This window comes from Salminus brasiliensis, chromosome 10, assembly GCF_030463535.1.
Source record: "Salminus brasiliensis chromosome 10, fSalBra1.hap2, whole genome shotgun sequence".
NCBI lineage: Eukaryota > Metazoa > Chordata > Actinopteri > Characiformes > Bryconidae > Salminus > Salminus brasiliensis.
This window is the reverse complement of record NC_132887.1, coordinates 20,566,851-20,591,942: the sequence shown is the minus strand read 5'-3', so window position 1 is coordinate 20,591,942 and position 25,092 is coordinate 20,566,851. Positions and strand designations below refer to the sequence as shown.

General features: G+C 41.7%; 1 protein-coding gene across 6 annotated transcripts in view; it reads right to left on the bottom strand.

The window, feature by feature from the left end:
* kidins220a (kinase D-interacting substrate 220a) overlaps positions 1-23,172 on the bottom strand; it is a 74,460-nt gene extending 51,288 nt beyond the window's left edge. For 4 of the 6 annotated variants that reach the window (XM_072689651.1, XM_072689654.1, XM_072689656.1 and 1 more), the window contains exons 1-19: positions 22,946-23,172; positions 19,179-19,363; positions 16,964-17,125; positions 15,353-15,451; positions 14,617-14,715; positions 13,473-13,571; positions 11,533-11,631; positions 11,159-11,257; positions 9,633-9,830; positions 9,104-9,202; positions 8,748-8,846; positions 8,539-8,637; positions 6,843-7,020; positions 6,260-6,424; positions 5,953-6,132; positions 3,954-4,119; positions 3,181-3,332; positions 2,736-3,022; positions 1,196-1,336 (exon numbers count right to left, since the gene is read on the bottom strand). In XM_072689651.1, coding sequence (XP_072545752.1) covers positions 1,196-1,336; positions 2,736-3,022; positions 3,181-3,332; positions 3,954-4,119; positions 5,953-6,132; positions 6,260-6,424; positions 6,843-7,020; positions 8,539-8,637; positions 8,748-8,846; positions 9,104-9,202; positions 9,633-9,830; positions 11,159-11,257; positions 11,533-11,631; positions 13,473-13,571; positions 14,617-14,715; positions 15,353-15,451; positions 16,964-17,095 — 2,391 coding nt within the window. In that variant the 5' untranslated portion in view covers positions 17,096-17,125; positions 19,179-19,363; positions 22,946-23,172. Of the gene's footprint in view, positions 1-1,195; positions 1,337-2,735; positions 3,023-3,180; positions 3,333-3,953; positions 4,120-5,952; positions 6,133-6,259; positions 6,425-6,842; positions 7,021-8,538; positions 8,638-8,747; positions 8,847-9,103; positions 9,203-9,632; positions 9,831-11,158; positions 11,258-11,532; positions 11,632-13,472; positions 13,572-14,616; positions 14,716-15,352; positions 15,452-16,963; positions 17,126-19,178; positions 19,364-22,469; positions 22,521-22,945 lie in introns of those variants that run through there. The other 2 variants (XM_072689653.1, XM_072689652.1) reach the window with 2 other exon arrangements.
* Positions 23,173-25,092: the final 1,920 nt, after the last annotated feature.

Below are 25,092 nucleotides of genomic sequence, written 5' to 3'. Positions count from 1 at the left end.
GGCTTTATGAATAGGACTTCTGTGCCATACACTTTGTGTGGCTTTGCACTGCCAAGTTGTATGAACCCTGTACACTGTTTTAGTAAGTCAGTCATATCTACATATATATGTTCTTTAAAAACCTAAGCTGTTAGTTAAGTTATTGTGCTGAGAGCACTGAGGGTTACATCATCTGTCTGAAATTGGTGGGTAATGATGCTAATGTCTTGCCTGGACGATCTGTCCTTGCTTCAAAAAACAAAAAAATAATATACAAATCAGTAAGTATGCAGCTCATTCCACTCCATAATTGGGAAATCAATGCACATTAAAATGAAACAGTAATTTATCAGAAATGACTACCACATGGGAAGGATGCAGTGTGAATGAAGAAGACTGATCCAGACCGGGACATGATTGGGACTTTCCAGACTGATGAGAGACTGTAGAATTGCCAAGTGTCACAGGACACTGATTTGTGTACCATTTAAAAAAGTTCATTACAGCTGCCTCACGCTAGTGTCTAGGCCCAAATATCTGCTTGTACCGCAGTAGTCCACAGTAAGCACATTGTCTGCTTCCCTTACGAAACATGCCATTATCCCCCGCACCCCCTTTTCCATTCACGGCAGTATGAAAATCCCTTCCGTTATGGGACATTAGCGGCAGCAAGAAGGAAAACATTTAGTTTGTGATAAAAATTCAATTTTGCAATTCCTATCAAAATCGGAAACAAAAAAAAGCATGGAATTTTTAAAGCGATGCGTCTAATTGCGCCACAAAGGAGTCTTTGAGAAGGTTTCAGGCACTCTGGAAGGAGGGAGATTTCATTAGCACAGAGCAGGCTGCCAACACAAGGGGATTATACCCCTAAATAATAACGTTTGGCTGAAGGAAATTCTATTACTCCAGCTGGGAAAGAGGAATCTGAACTTTCTGGGATAGATGAGCATGAACTCTGATAGCTACCGTATGTGGGACAATCAAGAGATTGATGAGAGTGTTTACGGCTCGGTCAGATCGAGGTGTTCTTTGCGTGTTTGGGGAAGGAGAGGATGATGAGGAAATGATGGGATGAAGGGTAAGAGGGTCATTGTGACATATGGTTTCATAGAAAAATTAGAAACCTGAGCAGTGAACATCCGTGCACTGAGGCATGCACACACACACACACACACACACACACACACACACACATACACATACACACACACACCGTATCCAGCATCTGAAGCACTTTGTCCTGCTCACAGGAGTCCAGGCCATCGATGATGACGACCAGACGAGTCTGATTCTGAGTGAAGCCATCGATAGTCTTTGCCATTTTAGCCATGAGTTCCACCTCACACTTCAGAACCTAGCAGATGAGAGGAGACAAAGTAGCCATGATTAAAGCCATCAAACTACTGAGAATCTCACAGCTGTGCAGGAAAACAACTACTACAAAACACTGGGATCAGAAATCTAGATTATAGCTAAATGACCCCTAATCTCACACTAAAAGGAGCTTAAATATAGTTGCATGCATTACAATATAACTGTAATTCGTTATAATGTGTATATACATAAAGAGACACTTCTTGGATTGTACTGTATGTAAATATACTCTAAATTTTTAAAACAATAAATTTTTAAAACAACAACATAAACACAATTACATATACACAATTTTCTCCCTACTACAAAACACTGTCTATTAATCACAATATAGTTGGTGTCCAAGTTTGCTTCTTTAGTCTGCGCTGGAGCCATCAGGCTAATGTAGCTTACAACCTTAATAGTCTTAAAACATTATAATCTGCTACAAAAACAGATATTTGGGCAAATCATCGTATGTAATCAAAATATCTACAATTTCTCAATCTAAATTTGACTTTTTAAAATTTGAATTTATGAAATTAACTTAGAGTTTTTTTTTTGTTTTTAATAATGTCATATTGTCCATCCGAGCAGTTTTCTCTTAACTGTCTGCATTTTTTTGTTACTATTACATTTAAAATGGCTAAATACTGTCTTGGACCTGGTCAAATGAACTACTGTTTTCCAAGTGGAAGTAAGTGAACAAATCTTCTATGGAAAACGTGTACATTTCCTGCGCATTTTAGACTCAATTCATAATTGCTTTACTGAATTTAACATATTGCAAAAGATAACCAATAGGCACACATGCACATGCCACAATTACCCTTTGTTTTGTCTTTTGGAAAAATGTTCAAATAAGCAAATAAACTGTAAGATGCTTTAGAATAGGCAAAAGTGTATTCTCCTATATAAAGCGTGTTCTTCTCATATGTGTGTGTATGTGCTTGTCTAAGCAAAAAATACATTCACATCCTCTACAGCAAACACACATTTTTGCACTTGTGTATGTGTTATTACTTTGTATGAAACACTATCATCTTTTTTCGAATAGAAAAGTATGTCACACAGCTGAAAACATTAGTAGCAGCCACCCGGAAGCCCCGTATCTGTCTATACTTTTGCCAGTTTTTATCAGTGCCAATTTTTTTATCACTGCCAGTTGCTCTGGTGCAAGTTCCCTTTACTTGTCAGCTACATTAGCTTCACAGCGTTAATGTAAACCGCACTGGAAAACAAACGCCTCTTGGCTGATGGACAATGCTTGGTGTAAGGGGAAAACTGTGTAAGTTAGATTCTAATTTGAACGAATGCTGTAAACTATAAACTAATACATGTAAATTCCAGTCTGCAGTTAGTGTGAGTGCAGAGCCTTTTCATGACTCTTCAGTGGGTACCTTCATGAAACCTTCGCTCTTCAGCTTGTGCATGCTATTTGCAGCGCTGTGCAGTCTCCTCCTCTGCGAGTGTAGCACAGAGTCAGCAACCTGCCACCAGGTCCTGCAGTTGAGCAGCAGGGCCAGACCCACCACACTGGCCATGGCTACCAGCACTGCATTCACGGTAATGTTTGCAGGCTCCACTTTGAAGATAGCCAGCAGGGCCATGCCAGTCACCAGACACGCCAGAGTCAGCGCAAAGAGCACAAAGGACGGCACGCAGCACGTCTTCTTCCACTTCTTTCCTGAAGAATGAAGAATATATATATATATATATATATATATATATATATATATATATATATATATACACATATATATATACACACACACACACACATATTTTTCCCCATATCTCCAGCCCATACTGTACAGTATAGAATGCTAAGCAAAACATACACACCTTGTGACTCATCGTTTTTAAAGACCCTGAAGAGTCTGGTGGCCATGAAGCCAAACTCTCTTTCACATGCATCTGACAGCGTGGCAATCATCTCAGCCATGGAGGTCTCCCCACCCACACTCGACAGGCGGTTATAGTCCGTGAACAGAAACCTGAACACATGCACATGGGAATTGTTGATTGTGAAGTACTCCTGTCTTATACATGTTAGTCTTTTCTGGGTTCGAACGCATCCAGTGGCTCATTAAGGTGTGCAAGAGTCGTCAGGGTAGGGTTACTCCAGGAACAGGATTGTCAAACACTGATTTAAAGAATTGAAGTCTAAATGAAAAATGTAAGGTAAATGTAGAAAAAACACAATAAATGAAATCTAAACTACAACAAAGTAAACTGCTTTTACTTTTACAGCACATTCTAAGCGTGGATTATAGGAAAATACTTATCATTAATTATTAAATCTGTTGATGTTTTACATATTTGTTTAAAAATCGATTAATTTTTTATATTTTTTTGTATTTTTTCTTGTTTAAAGTAAAATATTTTCTAGAGAATGAATTTTAGTAATAATAATCTGCCAGCGCAGTAAAACAATTTAACTATATAAAACCATTTAAATACTCTTAAATGTTTAAATAACTATATAATATTTTTCCATAAGGAGAATTTTTCTTTTTCAACTGTCTATATTTAAATTGTAGCTGGACAGGCACTGAGTATTGCAACAGATGCCCTTCTTTAGGCAGTTGAGCCAGGTGTGGCTCAGTCAGTCGTACCTGACAGGCAAGGCTTTGGTGGTCTGCTCGGGAAGCTCTGGTGGGTTAACAAACATCAGTTTGAGCAGCAGCTCAAGGTAGCCGATGTGACGGGCCAGTCGGGTACTGATGAGCCACGCCCAGCTCCAGCTCTCGCCCTCTTTCCGCCCACCAAAATACACCAGCACTGCACACAAATGAGAACGGCACAATGAAACACAACACAGGCACCCACTAACCTTCAAGGCACCTTCTGACCATCTTGTGACCTGAAATTGAATTTTCCAATTCCGACCATAGTAATGGTCAGAATACAAACAAGCTAAAAGAAGATTTAGGTTCAAATGATTAACTCAGTTAAATGTGTGCTGTATGGCTAAAAACAGCATGGCCTCAAAGTCTGAACATTGTACAGAATTTGGTCATTTTTATAGATGAACTACATATCCGAAAGTCTTGCAGTCTTTGAGCTTGCAACAAATCTGCGATCTGCATGTGTAATTAGCTTGATGCTAATGGGTGAACTAAAAAGATGCTCTAAGAGTTTACTTCTTGTCTACACTGACCTTGCAGCTCCAGTGCAAAACTAAAGTAACAAACATCAATCCTTTATACAGCAGAAATGTCTGATGGTCTTTTTTGGGGGTAATAGGGGAATTGAGTATCCTTTGAGTAGATGTTATTTCTTTAGGATGTGGAAAACCTGATTTCAGTGTTGGTTAGGCACGTTTTCCAAGTCCAACAGTGTCCTCTAGTGGACAAAAAGCACCAACAATCCACACACATTACAGCAAACACTGCACAGCACACAGGTTGTGTAATGTGATTTGCTGAGAAAGCTATTTAATAGAATGTGCCTGTCTGTAACTGCCACTCCCTTTTATGTGCTAAAGAGCTTAACAAGGTTAGCATGGAGACAGTCTGGGAACAGAGGCTGAGACACTTCTACATGCAAAGCAGTCAAGTCCAGTCCCACCACTGCTATAACTGAGTGCAGATTAGCTTAAATGGACAGTTGTACAAAACAGATAAAACAAAAAACACAACTGTGTCTTTATGTAATCTCAAAGAGACTCAATAATGTGCATTCTGATACTGTGGGCCTGATTACACCTGGCATTCACATGCGTTTTGTATTTGGTTTGTATCTGGATCTACTTTGGCTGGATTCAGTTTACACTTGTCATTAAAAATGCGTCCAGAGAAGTGTGACCAGATCCAATTTTCCTTACCTGTGTAAAAAGCACACTAATGTTGACAGCATTTACGCTTTACCTTCTTCAATCAACGGTTTCTCATTAAAGCTGTCCTGCTCGGAGAGACTGTGAACATTTTTGAGTAACTAAAGTACCTAGAGTAAGTGTTTTGGAGGCTCCGGAAGGAGCAACATTTGACAAATGACTAAAAGTTAAGCATATTAGTAAAACTGAGATTTTGATTGAAATTTAGAGTTCTTTTCACAAGATTTTAATCTCAAGCAAACTTTAGTAGGCGCTTGAGTGAACCAGTAATTGAACCTAGCAGACAGAGCAGACGTAGGCCCACCCATTTCTATCACAGCATGGCCTCTGGCTTTATAGCTAAAGATGCTATGATTTAATTCCCTGGATGTACAAGCATACAATGCTTACTATAGCTTAAAGCAACATTATGTAGTATTTATACCTTAAAATAACAGCTTCAAAATCACTGTAATGCTCCACTGACTTGTAATAGGGAGTATAGTATTTCTAACGCTACTACTCCAGGCTCAGCACACTGCTATCTGCACTAGCAAAGGTGCAAGAAACTCAATTCTCGCATAATGCTGCTTTAAACCTACCCCTGTAACATGATTGAAATCCAAGCTCTGGTTAAGAGCGGTATAAATGTAAACCATGTATTACAGCATTCTAAAGGTCTAAAAAGTCCTTTTTTTATCGCTGGCTCACTGAAGTGCCTACTCAAGTGTATACATAATATTAAAATCGCACCCTTCTTTTTTCCACAAACTACTGCTTTGCAAGAAAAGACTTCTCACCAAAGAAGATGTAGAGCAAGGCAAGCAAGCTGAGGGCCACAGCAATGGCCAGCTTGGGATTAACAGTAAAGCCCAAGATCAGAGCCACAGAGCCGCAGAGCAGCAGGGACAACACCACCACCAGCCAGGAGAACTGCAGCAACGGCTCCACCTGCTGGCCAGCAAATGTCTTCATCTCGTCTAATACAGGAGAAAGAGAAAGCGTCCAAAACACAAATCACAGGATGATGGAAACATCCCCTACATCAACCCTAACAAGCACTTTGCTGACGGATAACTAAGAAAAAATGTGCCAGGTCGCTCTTACCCTCCAGTTTCTTAAGGAGAAAGGACTTGCCACTGCCCCACTGGGCGTACAGGCCAACACAGATGGGTGGCTGCATAGTGGGCTCACTCAGAATGTCCGCCAGGGCACTGCTGTACAGGTCATAGCCCAGCATGTCACCATCACACTCCGTAGGAGACAGGTGCTCTTCGGGGGGAATTAGAAAAGATATGAGAACTGGTTAGAAATGGGACTTCATGTGTCTTATAGTGAAACAAAAATACCAGGTCTAGGACTGATTTACAGGCACCAATAGACACTAAGCATGTAACAAAATGAGGGTTTGGATTTGAAATAATAATAATAATAATAATAATAATAATAATAATAAATAATTGACGTTCACATTATATAATATTGTTTTATAGAAAATAGAACACCATATGGCGTCAGAAATCAAATAACCACAAGAGATAAACATGTGGTGTTTACATAACTAGTGGGGAATAGCCTTCTACACTTTGCTAGCTACATTAGACCTAAAGCTCTAGTCTAAAATTAAAGACGCAAACGTTCAGGCATCAAGCATGTCTTTGCAAATTCACTACTGCAAGATTCAACTCACTGGCTCCAAAGATCTGGGTGAGGATGCTCTTCTGGTGGGTGCAGTCAATGTTGTAGGGCGTCTCGCCCTCCTTGTTAGGCTTGTAGAGCAGACGGCCGTCCTTAGGGTTTCTCAAAAGCAGCTCCGCCAGTTTCCTGCTGCGGCCCTTGATGGCAATGTGCAGGGCCGTGTCTCCTTTCTAACAGCACAATATTTACCCATCATTCACATTCACCTAATATTCCATATATTACATATACAAAAACACATCTATACACAAGAAGAAATTACCTGTTTATTCCCACCTATTCTGTACACAGTTGGCAAACTTTTTTGATGTACTAAGTATTATTAAATGCCATGTATTTCTGACTCTGAAAAAGTTAATGTTGGCATGGTGGCCAAGTTGTTATTGTTCCTCCTGAACTGCCTAGTTTTGCCGAGCAGTAAACTCAGCTTCGTGTCGTTCTCATTCTCGTTTCTTATGTTTCTGGCAGTGCTGTGTAAAGCTTGTCCAACAGTTGCTACGGAAAAGTTGATCTGTTCCAGTTGTTTTTAATGGGAGAGACACTTAATGCACGATTGTTTGCATTATATGCGTCATGTACTCCATGTGCCCTGCACTGAAAGTGAAAAATTTAAATCCACTTGCAGGGGTTGACATCATGAGTTTTTTTTTGTCAAAGGTAAGCCAGTGGTCGAGTTACAGCTGTCTCTGCTGTCCAGGAAAGGCTTTCTGCTAGACTCTGGAGCATTGCTGTAAGAATTTGATCGCATTCAGCGACAAGCATTAGTGAGGTCAGAGTGTTGGATGATCACCACTCCACCTGATTCCCCAACTCTCACTGTTCCACAGCTTGGTGCTGGGGAGGCCTTATACCTCTCTAACCCATGCCTGTTAATGTTTCATGTTTATCTGCTCCTAGTCTATTGGCAGTACTTCTCTACAGGGACTAGACAAACTGAATGAATTTGCACATCTGTGTCAGCAATAGGTGCAACTTAAAGTAGCTGAATGCATTTATTAGAAGGGGTCGCCACAAACATTTAAGACATATATAGTATATATGATGGGGGCAGCTGTGGCCTAAAGATTAGAGAAGTGGGTTTAGGGCTGAAATATCGCCGTTTAGTCTCCAGGAACCACAGGAAGCGGGGGTAAGGGGAGTGAAGGAAGTGTGCATTCTCCTCGATCAACGATCATTGAGGAAATGCCTGTGAGCAAGGTAGCTAACTAACCCCCAATTGTTCCCTGGGCACTGAGGTGGCCACCCACTGTTCCAGGTGTGTATTCCAATTTCTCTACTTCAACTAAGTGCTACAAATGGGCTAAATGCGGTGGTTTAATTCTGAAGAGTACCGCTGTGCAACTGCAATGATTCCAATATGTAATTTTATAGCATTACTACATTTTATAGCAAAATGTAGTTTTATAGCATATAAACTATGTATAATAATAATAATACTGAATTAGATTTACACTGCTACTCTTTCTCAGAAACAGGGAGAAGTACAGCAGCATAAAGTGCAGCAGTGTAAACTCTATAGAATTAAAATTCTGGTACTGCTCACGTTTCCCCCCACCTTCAAAGACACATTGCGATTCCCGCCCAAATGCAGACAAAGGGGTATATGACATATTGATTTATGATTGTATGCTTGTAGAACTACTGTACAGACACATTTTCGAGAAAGAGAGTTCTTTGCTCATTGTTACCTTATCCACTGCTGACACCTTCGCTCCTTTGTCAAGAAGATGCTCAACAATCTCAATGTTCCTCATCTTGGTGGCTTTGATAAGTGGGGTCTCCCCCTCCTAAAACACAGATCAATAACAGTTACAGTATATTCATCAGGCCAACTACAGATCTGTGTGTGCATCACAAGAGTTATTCAGATAGCTCCCTGAAAGCCAACTGTCTTTACCTTGGTGCAGGCCTCTGTATCAGGGTTGCACTGTAGGATATCTCGTACCATAGTGGCGTTGCCTTTTTCTACAGCCCAGAAGAGGGCGGTCTTGCTGTCCTGGTTGGAAAGAGTGCAAGGGTAAATGGTGACACCCCTCTACATCTATTATATAAATGTTTAACATGATTTTACATTACTGCATTATGATAGTAGCCTGGATCTTAAAGCAACCAATTATAGGAGATATATATAGAGATAATTAAATAATAATTAACATCAGAACAAACAGTGCTGTTCAGTGCCAGGCTCGTGTTCAGGTCACAAGGGAGCAGGAGAGAGCAAGGCCAAGACAATGAAAGCAAGACAGGGAGTACCTGGCCCTTGACATCAATATCAGCATATTTGTGTAGCAGAGCTCGGACAATCTCCACGTGGCCTCCTCTCACTGCTCCAATTAGAACTGTGTCTCCACTCTATAAACACACATAAAGCAGAGATGAACATGTAAAGCTAAGCACAGGCTACAGGAAACAGTATTCATTATTTTGCAATTGTCTGCCTTATTCTGGCATTAGAAGAAAGTAAGGTGACAAAACAAGACAAAAAATGACTGTTTTTAAAGCATGTCAGGTATGCTTTCATGGTCATTGTCACAAATAATTACTGAAGAACACAGACAAAAGTAGTAACAAAATTTAGGACTGAATTTCATTACCGTTTTAAGCCATAAATATTGTATTTTGTATATTTTACAGAAGAACTAAACTTCAGACACCAAAAAGGTACTGGTCGGTGGCTCCTTCTGGGCTAAAAGGAAAAGTTTTGTACATTTGATTTCTCCCCAAAACTATAACATTAAGCAACAGTTACATCAACACAGGTTACATAAGATCTGGTCCTTACCCGGTCAGGAATATTGACATATGTGTCTGCGTCCAGCAGGTCCTCCACTATCTCAGTGTGGCCCTCGATGGCAGCGATCATTAGCGCCGTGTTGCCATCTTTGTCTGTCATGTTGACGTTGGGGTTTCTCTTTAGCAGCTCTTTCACCACCTCAGTGTATCCACCACGCACCGCCACGATCAGAGCAGTCATCGAGTTCTGACAGAGCAAATTTAGATCATGATTAGATGCTTAAAAGACATGTTTTAAAGGCGTTTGGGTTAAACAATTATTACTAGCATGGAGCAAATCTCACATCTCTGATCAATTTTTGAAATGCCAGCAATGTTGTATGAGGTGGAGTCTTTACACATTGAACTGGACATGCTGCATTAGATTGATATGCCAAAAGTCATGGGACAAGAACTAGCCCAGCAAAGTGCATCAACTTGACGTGGCATAAATTCCGCATCTGGAGGGATCATAAGCCATGCCGCCTGGACAGCCAACCACAGCTCAGTGGGATTTGTAGGTGCAGGATCTCGGGTAATCTTCCATAAAGGCTTGATTGGGCTCATGTCGGCCAAACGTGCAAGCCACACCATTCTTCGAAGCTCTACTGAATGTTCCTTGAACAAATTCTAGACAACTTGTCCCTGATGGCACAGTGCGTTATCCAACTGGAATACCCCATCATTGTAGAAGTACATGAAGTCCATTAAGGGTCACCAAGCAGAGAAACGTAGCAGGCACTGGCCAATTACGTGTTTAGGCAGACCAATGGACCCAAACTATGCCGTTAGAATATACCCCACACCAGTACAGAACCACCACCAGCCTGCACAGTGCCTTGTTGACAACTGGGGGTCTGCGTCACACACAAACCCTACCATTAACCCAAAACAATGGGCAGCGTGACTCATCAGACCACGTCACATGTTGCCAGTCATCTAGGGTCCAGTTAGCAACCGCACAAGCCAAGGTAAGGCGATGTGTCCGGTGTCGTGGTGTTAACAGAGGCACTCTGGTGGGTCTTCTGCTCCCATATCCCATGGAAGCTAAATAACACTGCACTGACTTGCTGGATATGCGTGTGGGGTCTCCTGCATTGGATGTGATTTCTGCCAGAGTCACTTGTCTGTTTGCATGGACAAGTCTAGCAATATGACGCCGGACACAATCATTAAGCAGCCATGTTTTTTATAATGTTCCAAACTTCGGAAATGGAATGTCCAATCTATTTTTTTCACTGGCACCAACTACCATGCTTCGCTCAAACTCCAATAATTCATGTTGCCTTACCATGAGCATGCTAGCCAGTGTTCAACCTCACAACTGTGGGCCATCCCAAACCATTTCCTAAGGTAACATTACTTTTACCAATTATCAATGCACATACTGCTATCCCTAGACTTTTGGCATGTCCGTGTATTATACAGTGCAAAACAGTACCACAGGAATAAATGAATAAATAAAAAAAACGCATCTCTAATTTGCTAAAAAATAACCTAGATGTGAAAAATACAGCAACTGAGCAGCACACGCACCGCCCCTTCCTGGTCCACATTGGCGCCGTTCTCCAGCAGGTCCATCACACAGTTGTAATGGCCCTTCCTGGCCGCCCAGATCAGCGCTGTGGTGCCATACTGATCAAAAGATAAAAGAAAAGTGAGCCAGTATAGCCTGATATTGGTCAAACACAGGACTAGAGCTGCCATTAGTGCTCTACTTCAGATGAAATTTGAAGTAGATTTAATGTAATATCCAGAATGTTTCCTCAGGCTTACCATCACAGTCTTAAACAAATGGAAACTTCATTGTATCTCTTAGGTTTGCAGACTGAGTTTGTGTAAATAAAGCTGACTGACTGCTCTGAGAAGTAATCAACATGTGTGTAGATGAGGGTAATGATGGTAGTGACCTTGTCAGAGCAGTTGACTTTAGCACCGCGTTGTAGGAGTAGCCGGACGATCTCCGCATGACCTCTGCCGGCTGCCCAAATGATGGGGTATACGCTGTACTGTAACAACACACAAATACATACTATACATTTATTCCTCTCTCTCTCTCTCTCTCTCTCTCTCTCTTCCTCACTTGATAACTCTCACTTACTCTTTCTCTTACACTCTTTCTCTTACTCTTACACTATCTCTCACAAATATCTCTCACTCTCACAAACGCATTAATTCGTTCTCCTTCATTTTTTTAGTTTCATCTCTTGCTTTATTCACTCACTCTTACTAACTCTTTCTCTCATTCACTCTCATGCTCTAACTCATTAATTCACTCTAACTCACTCTTACTCTTATTCTCTCGCTCACTTTTTCTCTCTAGCTCACTCTTACTCATTCTCTCAATTACTTTTCTCTCTAGCTCACTCTTAGTCTTATTCTCTCGCTCACTTTTTCTCTCTAACTCACTCTTACTCTTATTCTCTCGCTCACTTTTTCTCTCTAACTCACTCTTACTCTTATTCTCTCGCTCACTTTTTCTCTCTAACTCACTCTTAGTCTTATTCTCTCGCTCACTTTTCTCTCTAGCTCACTCTTAGTCTTATTCTCTCACTTTTTCTCTCTAGCTCACTCTTAGTCTTATTCTCTTGCTCACTTTTTCTCTCTAACTCACTCTTACTCTTATTCTCTCGCTCACTTTTCTCTCTAGCTCAGTCTTATTCTCTCGTTCACTTTTTCTCTCTAGCTCACTCTTAAGTCTTATTCTCTTGCTCACTTTTTCTCTCTAACTCACTCTTATTCTCTCGCTCACTTTTTCTCTCTAACTCACTCTTAGTCTTATTCTCTTGCTCACTTTTTCTCTCTAACTTACTCTTACTCTTATTCTCGCGCTCACTTTTTCTCTCTAACTCACTCTTACTCTTATTCTCTCGCTCACTTTTCTCTCTAGCTCACTATTAGTCTTATTCTCTTGCTCACTTTTTCTCTCTAACTCACTCTTACTATTATTCTCTCGCTCACTTTTTCTCTTAAACTCTCTTACTCTTATTCTCTCACTTTTTCTCTCTAACTCACTCTTACTCTCACTTTTTCTCTCTAACTCACTCTTACTCTTATTCTCTCGCTCACTTTTTCTCTCTAACTCACTCTTACTATTATTCTCTCGCTCACTTTTTCTCTTAAACTCTCTTACTCTTATTCTCTCACTTTTTCTCTCTAACTCACTCTTAGTCTTATTCTCTCGCTCACTTTTTCTCTCTAGCTCACTCTTAGTCTTATTCTCTTGCTCACTTTTTCTCTCTAACTTATTCTTACTCTTATTCTCTCGCTCACTTTTTCTCTCTAACTCACTCTTACTCTTATTCTCTCGCTCACTTTTCTCTCTAGCTCACTCTTAGTCTTATTCTCTTGCTCACTTTTTCTCTCTAACTCACTCTTACTATTATTCTCTCGCTCACTTTTTCTCTTAAACTCTCTTACTCTTATTCTCTCACTTTTTCTCTCTAACTCACTCTTACTCTTATTCTCTCACTTTTTCTCTCTAATTCACTCTTACTCTTATTCTCTCGCTCACTTTTTCTCTCTAACTCACTCTTACTCTTATTTTCTCACTCACTTTTTCTCTCTAACTCTAACTCTCTCTTGCTCAATTTTAATATCTTATTTTTCAGTCATTCACTCACTCTCTTATTCTCACTTTTTTACTCTCTCATTCTCTCTCTCTCCCTTTCTCTCCCTTTCTCTTCCTCCCTCCCTCTCTCCCCCCCTTACTCCCTCTCTCCCTCCCTCCCTTCCTCCCTCCTTCCCTCCTTCTCTCCCTCTCTCCCTCCCTCCCTTACGGTCTCTCTAACTTGCTCACTCTCTCTCACTCTCATCGCATGTCAGGGTCGTGTTCTACAGTAGTGTGTACCTGTCCAGTGATGTTAGGGTTCGCTCCTTTCTCCAGCAGCAGACGAGCCACTTCCACACGACCCTTATAGGCTGCCCACATTAGAGCGGTCCAACCGCCCTACAACCACAAACACACACGCACACACACAACCACACACACACACACAAACTCTTATTTGTGAAAGGTCCTTAGTGAAGTCACTGGACTCTTCTGCCTGAGTCAGAGTGTTATTCAGATTGCAGCCTTTTAGCCGAAGCTCAGCCTGTTATTATTAGCACTGTGTTACCGACACACTGGCACTACAACACGGTGTCTGAGGGAACAAGTGTGTAGCACCTTAAAAATGACACATGTGCTAAGAGGTAAGGCATGTGCTATTCTGAATGATTGAATCTGAGGTAGGATCCACACAGTAGTGCTGTGGAGAAGGCACGATCAGATCGTAGAGAGGTAAGACTGACTGTGTTCTAGTAATACACTAATTCAATTAAAATATTCCAGGCAGCTGAAGAAATTCAATTCCCATGGAGGAAGCTGGTTAAGGAGATTATGACTATACACAGAAAATTGTGTGTCAAGCTGTGAAATGTACGCATGCTTTCAGTGAAAAACATGAGTGAACAAGTACACTCAAGGCACTCTCTGGCCCTTTACAAAAACACAGTGTTGACTCCAACAATGTGATATGCTATAAAGCTGACTCCAGCATTTTGAGACATGTTGCCACCCTCCAACTTGTGAGCTCTTCAATTACATATACAACGGTTGTCAATTACACATATAATTATATATTAAAGAAATGGGTCATATCATTTTCATTTATACACATGCCTACATATCGTCAGTGTCACACAAAAACCTTGTGTCTCCAAAATGTCAACTTACAGGAGAAGGTAAAAAAAAAAAAACAATGTAAAAAGACTTTATTCCATTTCTATTGGTTCATATATCATGGCGTAACGTAAAGAACAACTGACATATTCACATCATGTTAAAAACGTCAAGAACGTCCATAGAGGAGACACAAGGTTTTTGCTGGACACCAACAATATGTATTAATGTATATATAATAAGAAAATGGAGGTATGGTTTGTTATATTCAACTATCTATATAGAAACACACAAATTTACTCTTCGTTTCTTTATCTTTTTTTTTTTTTACCATGTCTCTATGCTCCACATTTGCATTGTTGTCCAGCAGCTCCTTCACCACTTCTACATGGCCCTCCTTGGCAGCAGAAATCAGCGCAGTCCAGCAATCCTGAAAATGAGCCAAAACACTCCGCCTCATAAGCATGATGCAACTCACCAGAGCCTATCAATGCCTAGATACTCCTAGAATTCCCTTGACTGAATGATTTTTAAGAAATATAAAACATACCAGCTGGTCATACCACGTAGTCATGGGTGCCCAGACTCTATAGACAACAACGTTCAGTGAAGTGCAAAGTATACTGCCAGCTACTGCGCGTGACGGAGCGTGTGTGTGCTTGTGTGTGTGCTTGTGTGTGTGTGTTGGATGTCATTACCCCATCATTTGATGAATCACTGTTTTGCATAGCAATTTGACACAGCTCTGCAACCCACCTGCTATTATGTGCTAACCTGGGGAGAATCTAGCAGTTTAGTGCCGTCCCACCCGCAATGACATCACGCATGGAAATGGAAATGTTTTGAAATTGCTTTCTTTGTCTAAACATTTGTTTACATAAGGTAAAATGGTAAAAGCTACTTTAAAGCTACTTTAAAAAGTAGCTTTAAAGTAAATAGCTTGTTTGGGGAACTGCACTGGCACGATGTTGCTCAGTGATTAGAGGTATTGAACCTTTCCTGACTAGATAACTGCTGATGCTGTTATGAAATGCAACGCAAGCACTTGGAGACAGAGCAGTACGTACCACATCATCCAGGTTAACGTTGGCTCCTCTCCTAATCAGCTCCTGCACAATCTCAAGACTGCCCTGCTCAGCCGCCACCATTAGAGGAGTCTGCCCATTCTGAATGGAAATAAAAAGTGGAATAAGGGTCAGCTACAAGCATGCTTGGAGCAGAGTATATGTAATAAAATCTTTGATTCTACCTACCTAGTTGTAAATGCACAAGACACGTTCACTCAGGTCTGAGCAATATGTTGAGAATGATCACTATAGGATTCAATGCAGTACAGTGCATAAAATGCCAACTTGGGGGTTCTGTACTTAAGGCAGTGTTTCTACAGTGGTATGCACATTTTGTGGTATGTGCTACAGTGGTATGCACCCTCTCAAAATATCTGTTACTTGGGAATAGCTGATTGAGGAAAAGTTAGTTAGTAAGACAGCATATTTCTTGAAAATCATGAATCGTTCTTCCCCCCCAATAACGAAATAGAATCAAAAGTTTGGGCACCCTAAATGGTGACTATACTCAATAACACCATCTTTGGCCAGTATCATTGCTTGTATATGTTTTTCTTTTTTTTGTAGCCAGCTAATACTTTTGCAATTGTTGTTTACAAAAGACTTTTAGTTCTGTGAGATTCTTATGCCGTCTTGCGTGCTCCACACATTTGCGACAATGTTTAGGTCTGAGGACTGTGAGGATCATGGCAAAAACAACCATGCCTCAGCTTGTGCTTCTTGAAGTAGTTTATTGTGGATTATGAGATGTGTTTAGGATCACTGCTCTCTATCCTGCTGTAGCTTATTATCCTGCTGCAGAAATTGCTAGTTTGTAACTGAATCCATTTTTCCGTCTACTAGCGAAATGTTTCCGTGCCCCTGGCTGCATTATTTTATCCATCCCTGTACTGGACAGTGTTTTTTTTCCGAGAAATTCATGAAACCTTCCAGTAGACAATTCCTGTTTCCAAAATAGATCAGGCTTGTTAAGATGTTACTTTGAAAAGTTTTAATTGTGAATTTAGTGGTGAGCACGTAGGAAAGTTCTTATGCTGACTCTTTCAGGAAGATCATATTTGTGAAGGTGCTGCTGTACAGTATAACCACCACTCCAGAGTCTCCTAAATCTTCCTGTAGGTCTTTGCCTTGCCTTTCTAGCAACCCTATAAGCATGTCTTCTCAACTCCACCATTCCATAAATTTATATTTTTAGTTTTGAAATTTGCCTCATCTGGCCTTTCCTAACAATGACTGAGATCAAGCCAATGGGGAATTTAGTGAGATTAAATGAGTAAATCCACTGAAACAGCACATTTACTGTATAAAATCTATTTTAATATACACTATCCCTAAAATGGCTCAAAGCACCGGCTGAAAGCTTCTGTGTCATTCAGAATATAACCAAGTTCCTCAAAAGATTACCAGTCAAAATTAGCAAACAACTGGTTGCCTACGTGATGGTCTATAGCAAAGCACCACGGAGAGGTGACTATAATAAGGGAACCTATGAATCATAAAGTAATAAAAGGACGGACAGTGTTTTATGGGCTTAGCAGCCTCGAGAATAAACAAATAACTCCCCTTCACCACCCTGTTTTCTTCATATCTCTGTAGACGTCCCTGACTCACCTCACTCCTGCTGTCCACTTCCCGGTACTTGTCCAGATAAGCGCGAATGGCCGGCAGGTTCTCTTCCTCCACGTGGCTGAAGATGCTTTGAACGGCCATGGCCGTCATCTTCAGAGAGCTGGTCGTGTCCATGGCTGCAGCGCAGACTCCGCTGCGAGAAGACTGGACGAGAGCAGGGAGAGAAACATTAGAGCACTGTCCTTAGCTACTACTAGAACGCTCCAGTCAAACCCCTACAGGACATCTACAGGACATACCCTACTTTTCCATCCTCATGTCGAATAACAAGGACGGCAGTCGGAGAATGAGCCTCATCACCGAGCACAGACCATTCTAGCTAATGATCAGCCACACAGTAGCTATACTGGCAGCAGCAGACCACCTTATCAATCCTGATTAAGACAAAGCCCATATGACATGAAGTTAAGGGACGTCAATGCTGCCAGTTCAAAGGTAGGTCATACCTTGACATTCCGGCTTTGTGCACAGCTTCAGAGGCTATTCCACGAAGCGGCCGCATGTTGTTTATGACTAATCTTCCACAGAGGTTCAATCCATGCAGCTATTCAGAAACTCGCAAGCACTGCCCTAATCTTCTTAATGCGCCTTAGTTGGAGCAAACTTTTAAGGAGCAGTCTAGTTTAGAGCTTGCGCTCATAGCGATTCTAAAAGCAGGAGCCCTGATCTGAGATCACAGTTCCCTTACTATTATTTATCATTTATTAGTATTATTTACCTAAATTACTATCGGACAAAGCACCTCTTCTGCTCCAGAAACTGCTCTCTCATTTTAAGGTGCTTTGGTAGTGCTGCTGGTCTAATTGGGCAGCAGGGAATAAATTATATCATCCAATAAAACTAAGCTGCATCACAATGAATGAGCGTGAAAACTGGTGTAAAAGGATAGGTCATTGTTCCCTCGACCAGCAAGCTGACCAACTGATAATCATACTGGCCACAGAGAGAAGGCCATTATGGCTGCTGGTGGGGAGTCAGAGGATATTTGAACCCATTGAAATAGCCCATTAACGCTGTAATGTCTTTTTAAGCTACAATAAAAAATTTATACAAATTTGAGGCCCTTTGAAATGGTTCAATCCATCCAGCTTAAGCAACCACTGATTTAAAGTGGTTTATAATTCAGAATGTTGGTATGACTGTTCCCTAAGGCTCCTTTTTTAAGGTTACCAGCAAAATGAACAACCAGCCGGCAGGCCACACGTTTGCCTACATTAAAGCATCAGAGATGAATGACTGTCAAGAGGGAACCTATGAATCACAGTGGAATAAAAGACCTGATGCTGTGGTGTGCAACAGTGCCTCTTAAGTAAGTGGAAGTAAGATGAAAAGACCCCAAATACCTGCAATTAGGGGTGGGTAAAAATATACCACAATATTTGAAGACATTTAAACAGTTTGGGATTCTGAAACTGTGTTTTGCTGAGATGTGATGGGTTGTTATTTCTGCAAATTGGGAGGGGGCTGTTAATTCTGCACAATTATGCAAACAGTTGGGTACAGTACTTTTAACAACCTCCAAGCTCTAAGTTCATCAATGTATAGCAGGTATTCCCCAAATAATGATTTGACAGTTTGCTGTTCCAAACAATTTTTAAAAAATACATATTAAAACCAGCACGATAGTGGTTTAAACGCCTAAAGGGACTCAAAGCCGATGAGGGGAAAAAAATGTATGGGGTACAGCACTGCTCCAAATCTAGTGTAGGCACTGAAAACCTTCAAAGAGCCCTAATAAACTAAGAACTAATAAACAAATTCAAGCATTAAAATAGGTAATAATCAGCTAAAAGAAACACCTATTACTCTCCCTCATCCTTTGTTTATAGCTCTGATGAGCTGACACACCCTTTAGTGCTTTAAAGCCCCCGGCAGCAGCTGCTCCCCGAAGAGCAGGAGCTCTAACAGCGCCTGGAGAGCCAATCAGCTGAGCACCAGAGCCCCACGGCCTCACGCTGACTGAGAGCAAGGTTCACCTCCCCCCTAAACCACCCACACCCCACTGCAAAACACAAAGACCAACAAACACACACACACACACACACACACACACACACACACATACACACACACACCAGTTAAGCACACACACATACAGATAAGATGAATAAATACTCCTGTTTCAGTCCAAATGTCCAGTATAGCTGTACTAGGTGCTAAAACTCTAGCAGACCTCAGCGTGTCTAACAGGACTCACCTTGAGATGGACTGGGTTTTTGGGAGCTGGCCCGTCTGCACGCTGTTGATACTCTCCTCACGCTGTCACTCACCAGCAGGGTTCAGCATGTCACTCCCGGCTGCACTGAATGATGTATGAAATGGAGCAAGGCCCCTCCTCCTCCTTCCCAACAGACCAACAGATGACCCGATGCCAGCACGAGCCTGCATTAGCATACATTAACAGCAGCACTTATTAGTGCTGCTCAGCCCCACCACAGACCACCAGCATCAAATGGGACACACTGATTTCTCTCTCTCTCTCTCTCTCTCTCTCTCTCTCCTGTGTATGTTTTTGGTACATAGAGGAGAACCCTGGGCGTTCGGCTGTAACACACACACACTGTTTATGGACAAACAGGCAGTCTCAGACTTTTGAACACCAGTACTACTGAAGCCAGAGTGAAACACCCCTCCGTCTCTTCTTCAGCTTCTATTTTAGTGGTTGCAGATCAGGTTTTGTATCATTTGTAGTCTGTTGACCTGGTGTGAAAGATCTCTATTTAGCACAAGGACATGCTACTTTGCAGTGTTTGGTTTTAAAACAAGATCAGCAATTTTCTGAGCTAAGCCAATCCGTGCAGTGCATAGCCATCACTCAGCAGAGTAAAGACATAGTTAACACAGTGGAAATTCTCTGTATCTCGCCTTATCAGCAATCACCATGTAGATACAAACCTCTTATCTCTGTAATACTAACTTGCAGGAGAAGAAGACAAGCAGAAAAGCCTTAGCTTTTTAGGCAAGTTAAAGTAATCAGATTTTATCCATTTAAGTTATCTTGAACCAAATGACTTGAAAAATAAATGTATGTTTTTGTGAAGTTAGCATTTCAGGCCTTTATTACCTGCCGCTCAACCATATAAATCATTTAAAAACACACAATTACATAATCAGAGTGGTTGGCTATAGAAGTAATGGCCATATACTCAGTTATATCCGAATATTTTAACCAGCCCCTAAAAGTGGGAATAATCACCCTTAGCTAGGATGACACGAGCGAGAAGCAGTAGTAGTATTGGGTGTGGGAAGGTGTTCATCACTATACAGGTTAACTGGTCCACAGTGGTGCATTGACTGCATTGTATCACTCTCCGGAATCTGCATCCCCCCTGGCATCAACGGCCCGTGGTGCACCACTGTTATACCATTGGGAGGCACTCAATGTGCGAGACGTCCGTTCTCGGTACACCTTCTCTACAGCATCTCTACAACATCCCACCAAGTCAGTGCTTTCTGAAATTCTACCATATTTCACCTCCTGTCACAGACATTTCAGAATAGCATGAGCGCCCTCAGTTTGGAATGAACTCGGCCTGGGACGTCACAGAGTTTGCTGAGCGTATGAATAAGCGAGCACACCAGTCAGCTGTTAGCAGAGTGCAAAACGAATGCCATGGGCAAAGGATGCGGTTGGATTGATGTCTAAAAGGATAAAAGGGCATGATAACAGGGTACCGGCTGAACGGTGCTAGCTAGTATCTGGGAAACACACGACGTTGTAGAGCCACCATAGTGAAGGTCCACCGAGAATGGACATCTCGCACATTGAGTGCCTCCCAACGACACATAACACGGGCCATTGATGAGGGGGAATGATGACTTTGGCTAATGATGCAGAGCAATCAACGTGCCACCAGTTAACCTCTATAATGACGATCACCGAAAACAGTCCGTGACAGGACGTTTGGCTTGTGGCATCACAGCCAAGGGTGCCTATTCCCTACCATTAGGTGTTGGTTATAATATTAAAGAGGTGAGCAAACTGTCAATACTTATATATATATATATATATATATATATATATATATATATAATACATTTTGGTATTGCAATATACAATATGCAGTTTCTGACCATCTCCTGGGTGTCGGTGCTCAAACAGAACATTGACCAACTGCACATTTCAATAATACAGATCATAATTAGTAATTAGTCCTGTTATTTGGATTAGGGATGCACCGACACCACTTTTTCCTTTATGATACCGATACCACATTTTCAAGTATCTGCCGATACAGAGTACCGATACCAACTCTGACTTAAATACTCGATTGATGGCTATAAATCCTCATACTCCTTCAAAAGAACAGCATGTACTGGTTGAGTAACTGCACATTTGACAAGTTTCAGAGCTATGAAACAATGAAAATCGCAAGTAGGGTCGAATAATCTTGCTAAGCTCGACCAAACAGCTTTTTATTTAGTGTTTAAAATTCACATTTCATTACAAATACACTTCTCTATATAAAAAGACACTAAACTTGTGTGTGGCCTTAAAACAAGCAGCCTAAACCTTTGGTTTTAGAATCAAAAAACACCACATGGAAAGAAAAAGTGTCAAAGGTACCATTAAATGTCTGTTTAATGGTAATAACTATTTATGACTGGTTTATTAAGTATGCAAACCAAAATGTAAAAAAAAATAATAAAAGTATGGCATCAGTAAGCTTCATGGTATCGGTGCTCTATATTGCCTAAACCGATGCTTTGTGTAAGTGCCAGTATCGGCGCCGATACCACTACAGTATCAGTGCAACACTAATCTGGATGATAGTTCAGCAAATGCAGGATATTATAAAGTCACTGTATTTAGTATGGGGTAGTATTTGAATAGCAGAATCTCTGCTGCTAAAAATCACAGTGCTTTAAATGATTTAGGGAGCGATGCCATAGAAGAACCACTGCCGGCTGGTTGGTTGGTTCTTCACACTCACACAAGAACAGTATTCTAGATGGAAAAGTGGTTTTCTAGAGCATCTCTCAACAAACCTTTTTTTTTAAGAGGGATTTGGTGCATTTTGTCTAGATGATCAAATATTATATACATACACATTATGTATTTTGTCATATATTGTATATACTGATCATTTAAGTGAGCTTAAATAGAGCTGGCCAGCATGATAAGCACGGACCACCTCATTAAAAAGAGAGCATTTCTGCCTGTCCACCTTGGATGAAATGTTGGAACGGCCATCATATCATGTTGCATATTTTCCCACCCCTACAAATGTGCTCTCCTCTGTCCTCATGTCTGTGGGCTCCGTGTGAGCAGTGTTGTGAGAACATGAAGCTCACATGTCTGAGAGCAGATGAGTCCTCAGCTGGACTGAGGACAGTTTCAGTAATAGGAACCGTCAGCTAAAATAAGCATGTGGGCTTAAAGCTGCTGAGGAGCTCTTTCCAGGCTCTCTGTGAGTGTGTGTGTGTGTGTGAGAGAGAGAGAGAGTGTGTGTGTGTGTGTGTGTGTGTGTGTGTGTGTGTGTCACACCACAAAGTTCCTCCTCCAACATGAGAGCATTCCCGCTGAACAGCAGCAGATCTACAGGTCACAAAAATGAGAGATTTGGGATATGGGGTTCAGTCTGCAGCTCACACAGTGTGCAGCCCTGCCTCCCAGATGGATCATTACACTTAGCAACAGCAACAGTGCCACGGTGACACTCCCCTCATAGGTACACAGCATAGCAACAACACACACACACACACACAGCTGGGAGCAGAAACACAGCCAGTATAAGCCAGCAGTGTAATTTCGGTCATATTGTGCCACATCGCAGACATGGAGGTTCAGCTGACTGACTGACAGACTGACTGACTGAACTCAGGGCCACCTACTCCCTCACTGCCAAAACTTACAGTTACCCAACCAGCTGAGCAGGTTATGACTAGCTAGCTAAATCTGAAAAAGACCCCCCCCCCCCCGCCCCCCAACAGTGTCAGTCAACCCCCCCACTGTCAGCTTACTGCTCTCCACCGAACCTCCTCTGAGCCTCTCCTCGCCGTGTTTGGCCGCCGCTCACTTCTCCTCAGACGCTGAACCCACTTGTTGACACGGTTGACAACTTGACGTTTTGCTCCCACGGAGCTCCTGCCCGGGTCCGAAGCGGTCCGGAGTCCGCCTGAGGCTCGCTCTCCCCCTCTACCTCCTCATTCCGCAACAACGTGTTACTCTTGTTTTGACTAGACAGCCATTTTGGACGAGAGGAGTGGGCAACTTCGGTTTGACTCCTCCGTCCCGCCTACTGCACGAGAGCGGAGCAGCTGGGTAACTCCCACACACACCGGCCACGAGACGGGTGGGTCTTAACGTTACACGCGCGCCGTTACCGTTACACAAACCTACCTGAAATAAAGCAGCGGTTAAAACTGAGCACTTCTACAAAAGTGATAGCTGCAGTTTGAGCCATGTGGTCTTGTAGCCATCAACACAAGCGGAATAAGGAGCGACGCTGCAAACCTCAGCATCTCAGCCCTGTTACCAGCCTATGCTGTTATTCTGTTACTCTGTTACAGGACACCTCTGTTATTCTGTTACCCTGTAACCAGCCTATCCTGTTATTCTGTTACACTGTTACAGGACACCTCTGTTATTCTGTTACTCTGTTACAGGACACCTCTGTTATTCTGTTACCCTGTAACCAGCCTATCCTGTTATTCTGTTACACTGTTACAGGACACTTCTGTTATTCTGTTACCCTGTTACATGACAATCCTGTTATTCTGTTACCCTGTAACCAGCCTATCCTGTTATTCTGTTACACTGATATAGGACACCTCTGTTATTCTGTTACCCTGTTACAGGGCAATCCTGTTATTCTGTTACCCTGTAACCAGCCTATCCTGTTATTCTGTTACACTGTTACAGGACACCTCTGTTATTCTGTTACCCTGTTACAGGACAACTCTGTTATTCTGTTACTCTGTTACAGGACAATCCTGTTATTCTGTTACCCTGTTACAGGACACCTCTGTTATTCTGTTACCCTGTTACAGGACAACTCTGTTATTCTGTTACCCTGTAACCAGCCTATCCTGTTATTCTGTTACACTGTTACAGGACACCTCTGTTATTCTGTTACCCTGTTACAGGGCAATCCTGTTATTCTGTTACCCTGTAACCAGCCTATCCTGTTATTCTGTTACACTGTTACAGGACACCTCTGTTATTCTGTTACCCTGTTACAGGACAACTCTGTTATTCTGTTACTCTGTTACAGGACAATCCTGTTATTCTGTTACCCTGTTACAGGACACCTCTGTTATTCTGTTACCCTGTTACAGGACAACTCTGTTATTCTGTTACCCTGTCACAGGACAACTCTGTTTTTCTGTTACTCTGTAACAGGCCGACTCTGTTATTCTGTTACCCTGTTACAGGCCAATCCTTTTATTCTATTACCCTGTAACATGGCAGCCCTGTTATTCTGTTACCCTGTTACAGCACAATCCTGTAATTCTGTTACCCTTTACAAGAAAACTGTTTTTCTGTTACCCTTTTCAGGCCAATCCTTTTATTCTGTTACTCTGTTCCAGGCCAAACCTGTTATTCTGTTACCCTGTAACAGGACAGACATGTTATTCTGTTAACCTGTAACAAGGCAGCCCTGTTGTTCTGTTACCCTGTTACAGCACAAACCTGTTATTCTGTTACTCTGTAACCAGCCTACCCTGTTAATCTGTTACCCTGTTACAGGCCAATCCTGTTATTCTGTTACCCTGTTACAGGGCAGCCCTGTTATTCTGTTACCCAGTTGCAGGACAACTCTGTCATTCTGTTACCCTGTTGCAGGACAACTCTGTTATTCTGTTATCCTGTAACAGACCGACCCTGTTATTCTGTTACTCTGTTACAGGACAACTTTGTTATTCTGTTACCCTTTACAGGGCAGCCCTGTTATTCTGTTACCCTTTACAGGACAAAACAAAAACAAAACAAAGTTGTGGCCCCAGTGTACCCTGTTACTTTTTACCCTGTCTTGTTATTCTGTTACAGGCCTACCCCATCATTCTGTAACGTGTACTGCTATTCTGTTACCAATCTGAAAAACGTGGAAAAGTAAACAGGCAAATGTTACACACCGAGTGTATGAATAAGTCTGACCTCACTGGAA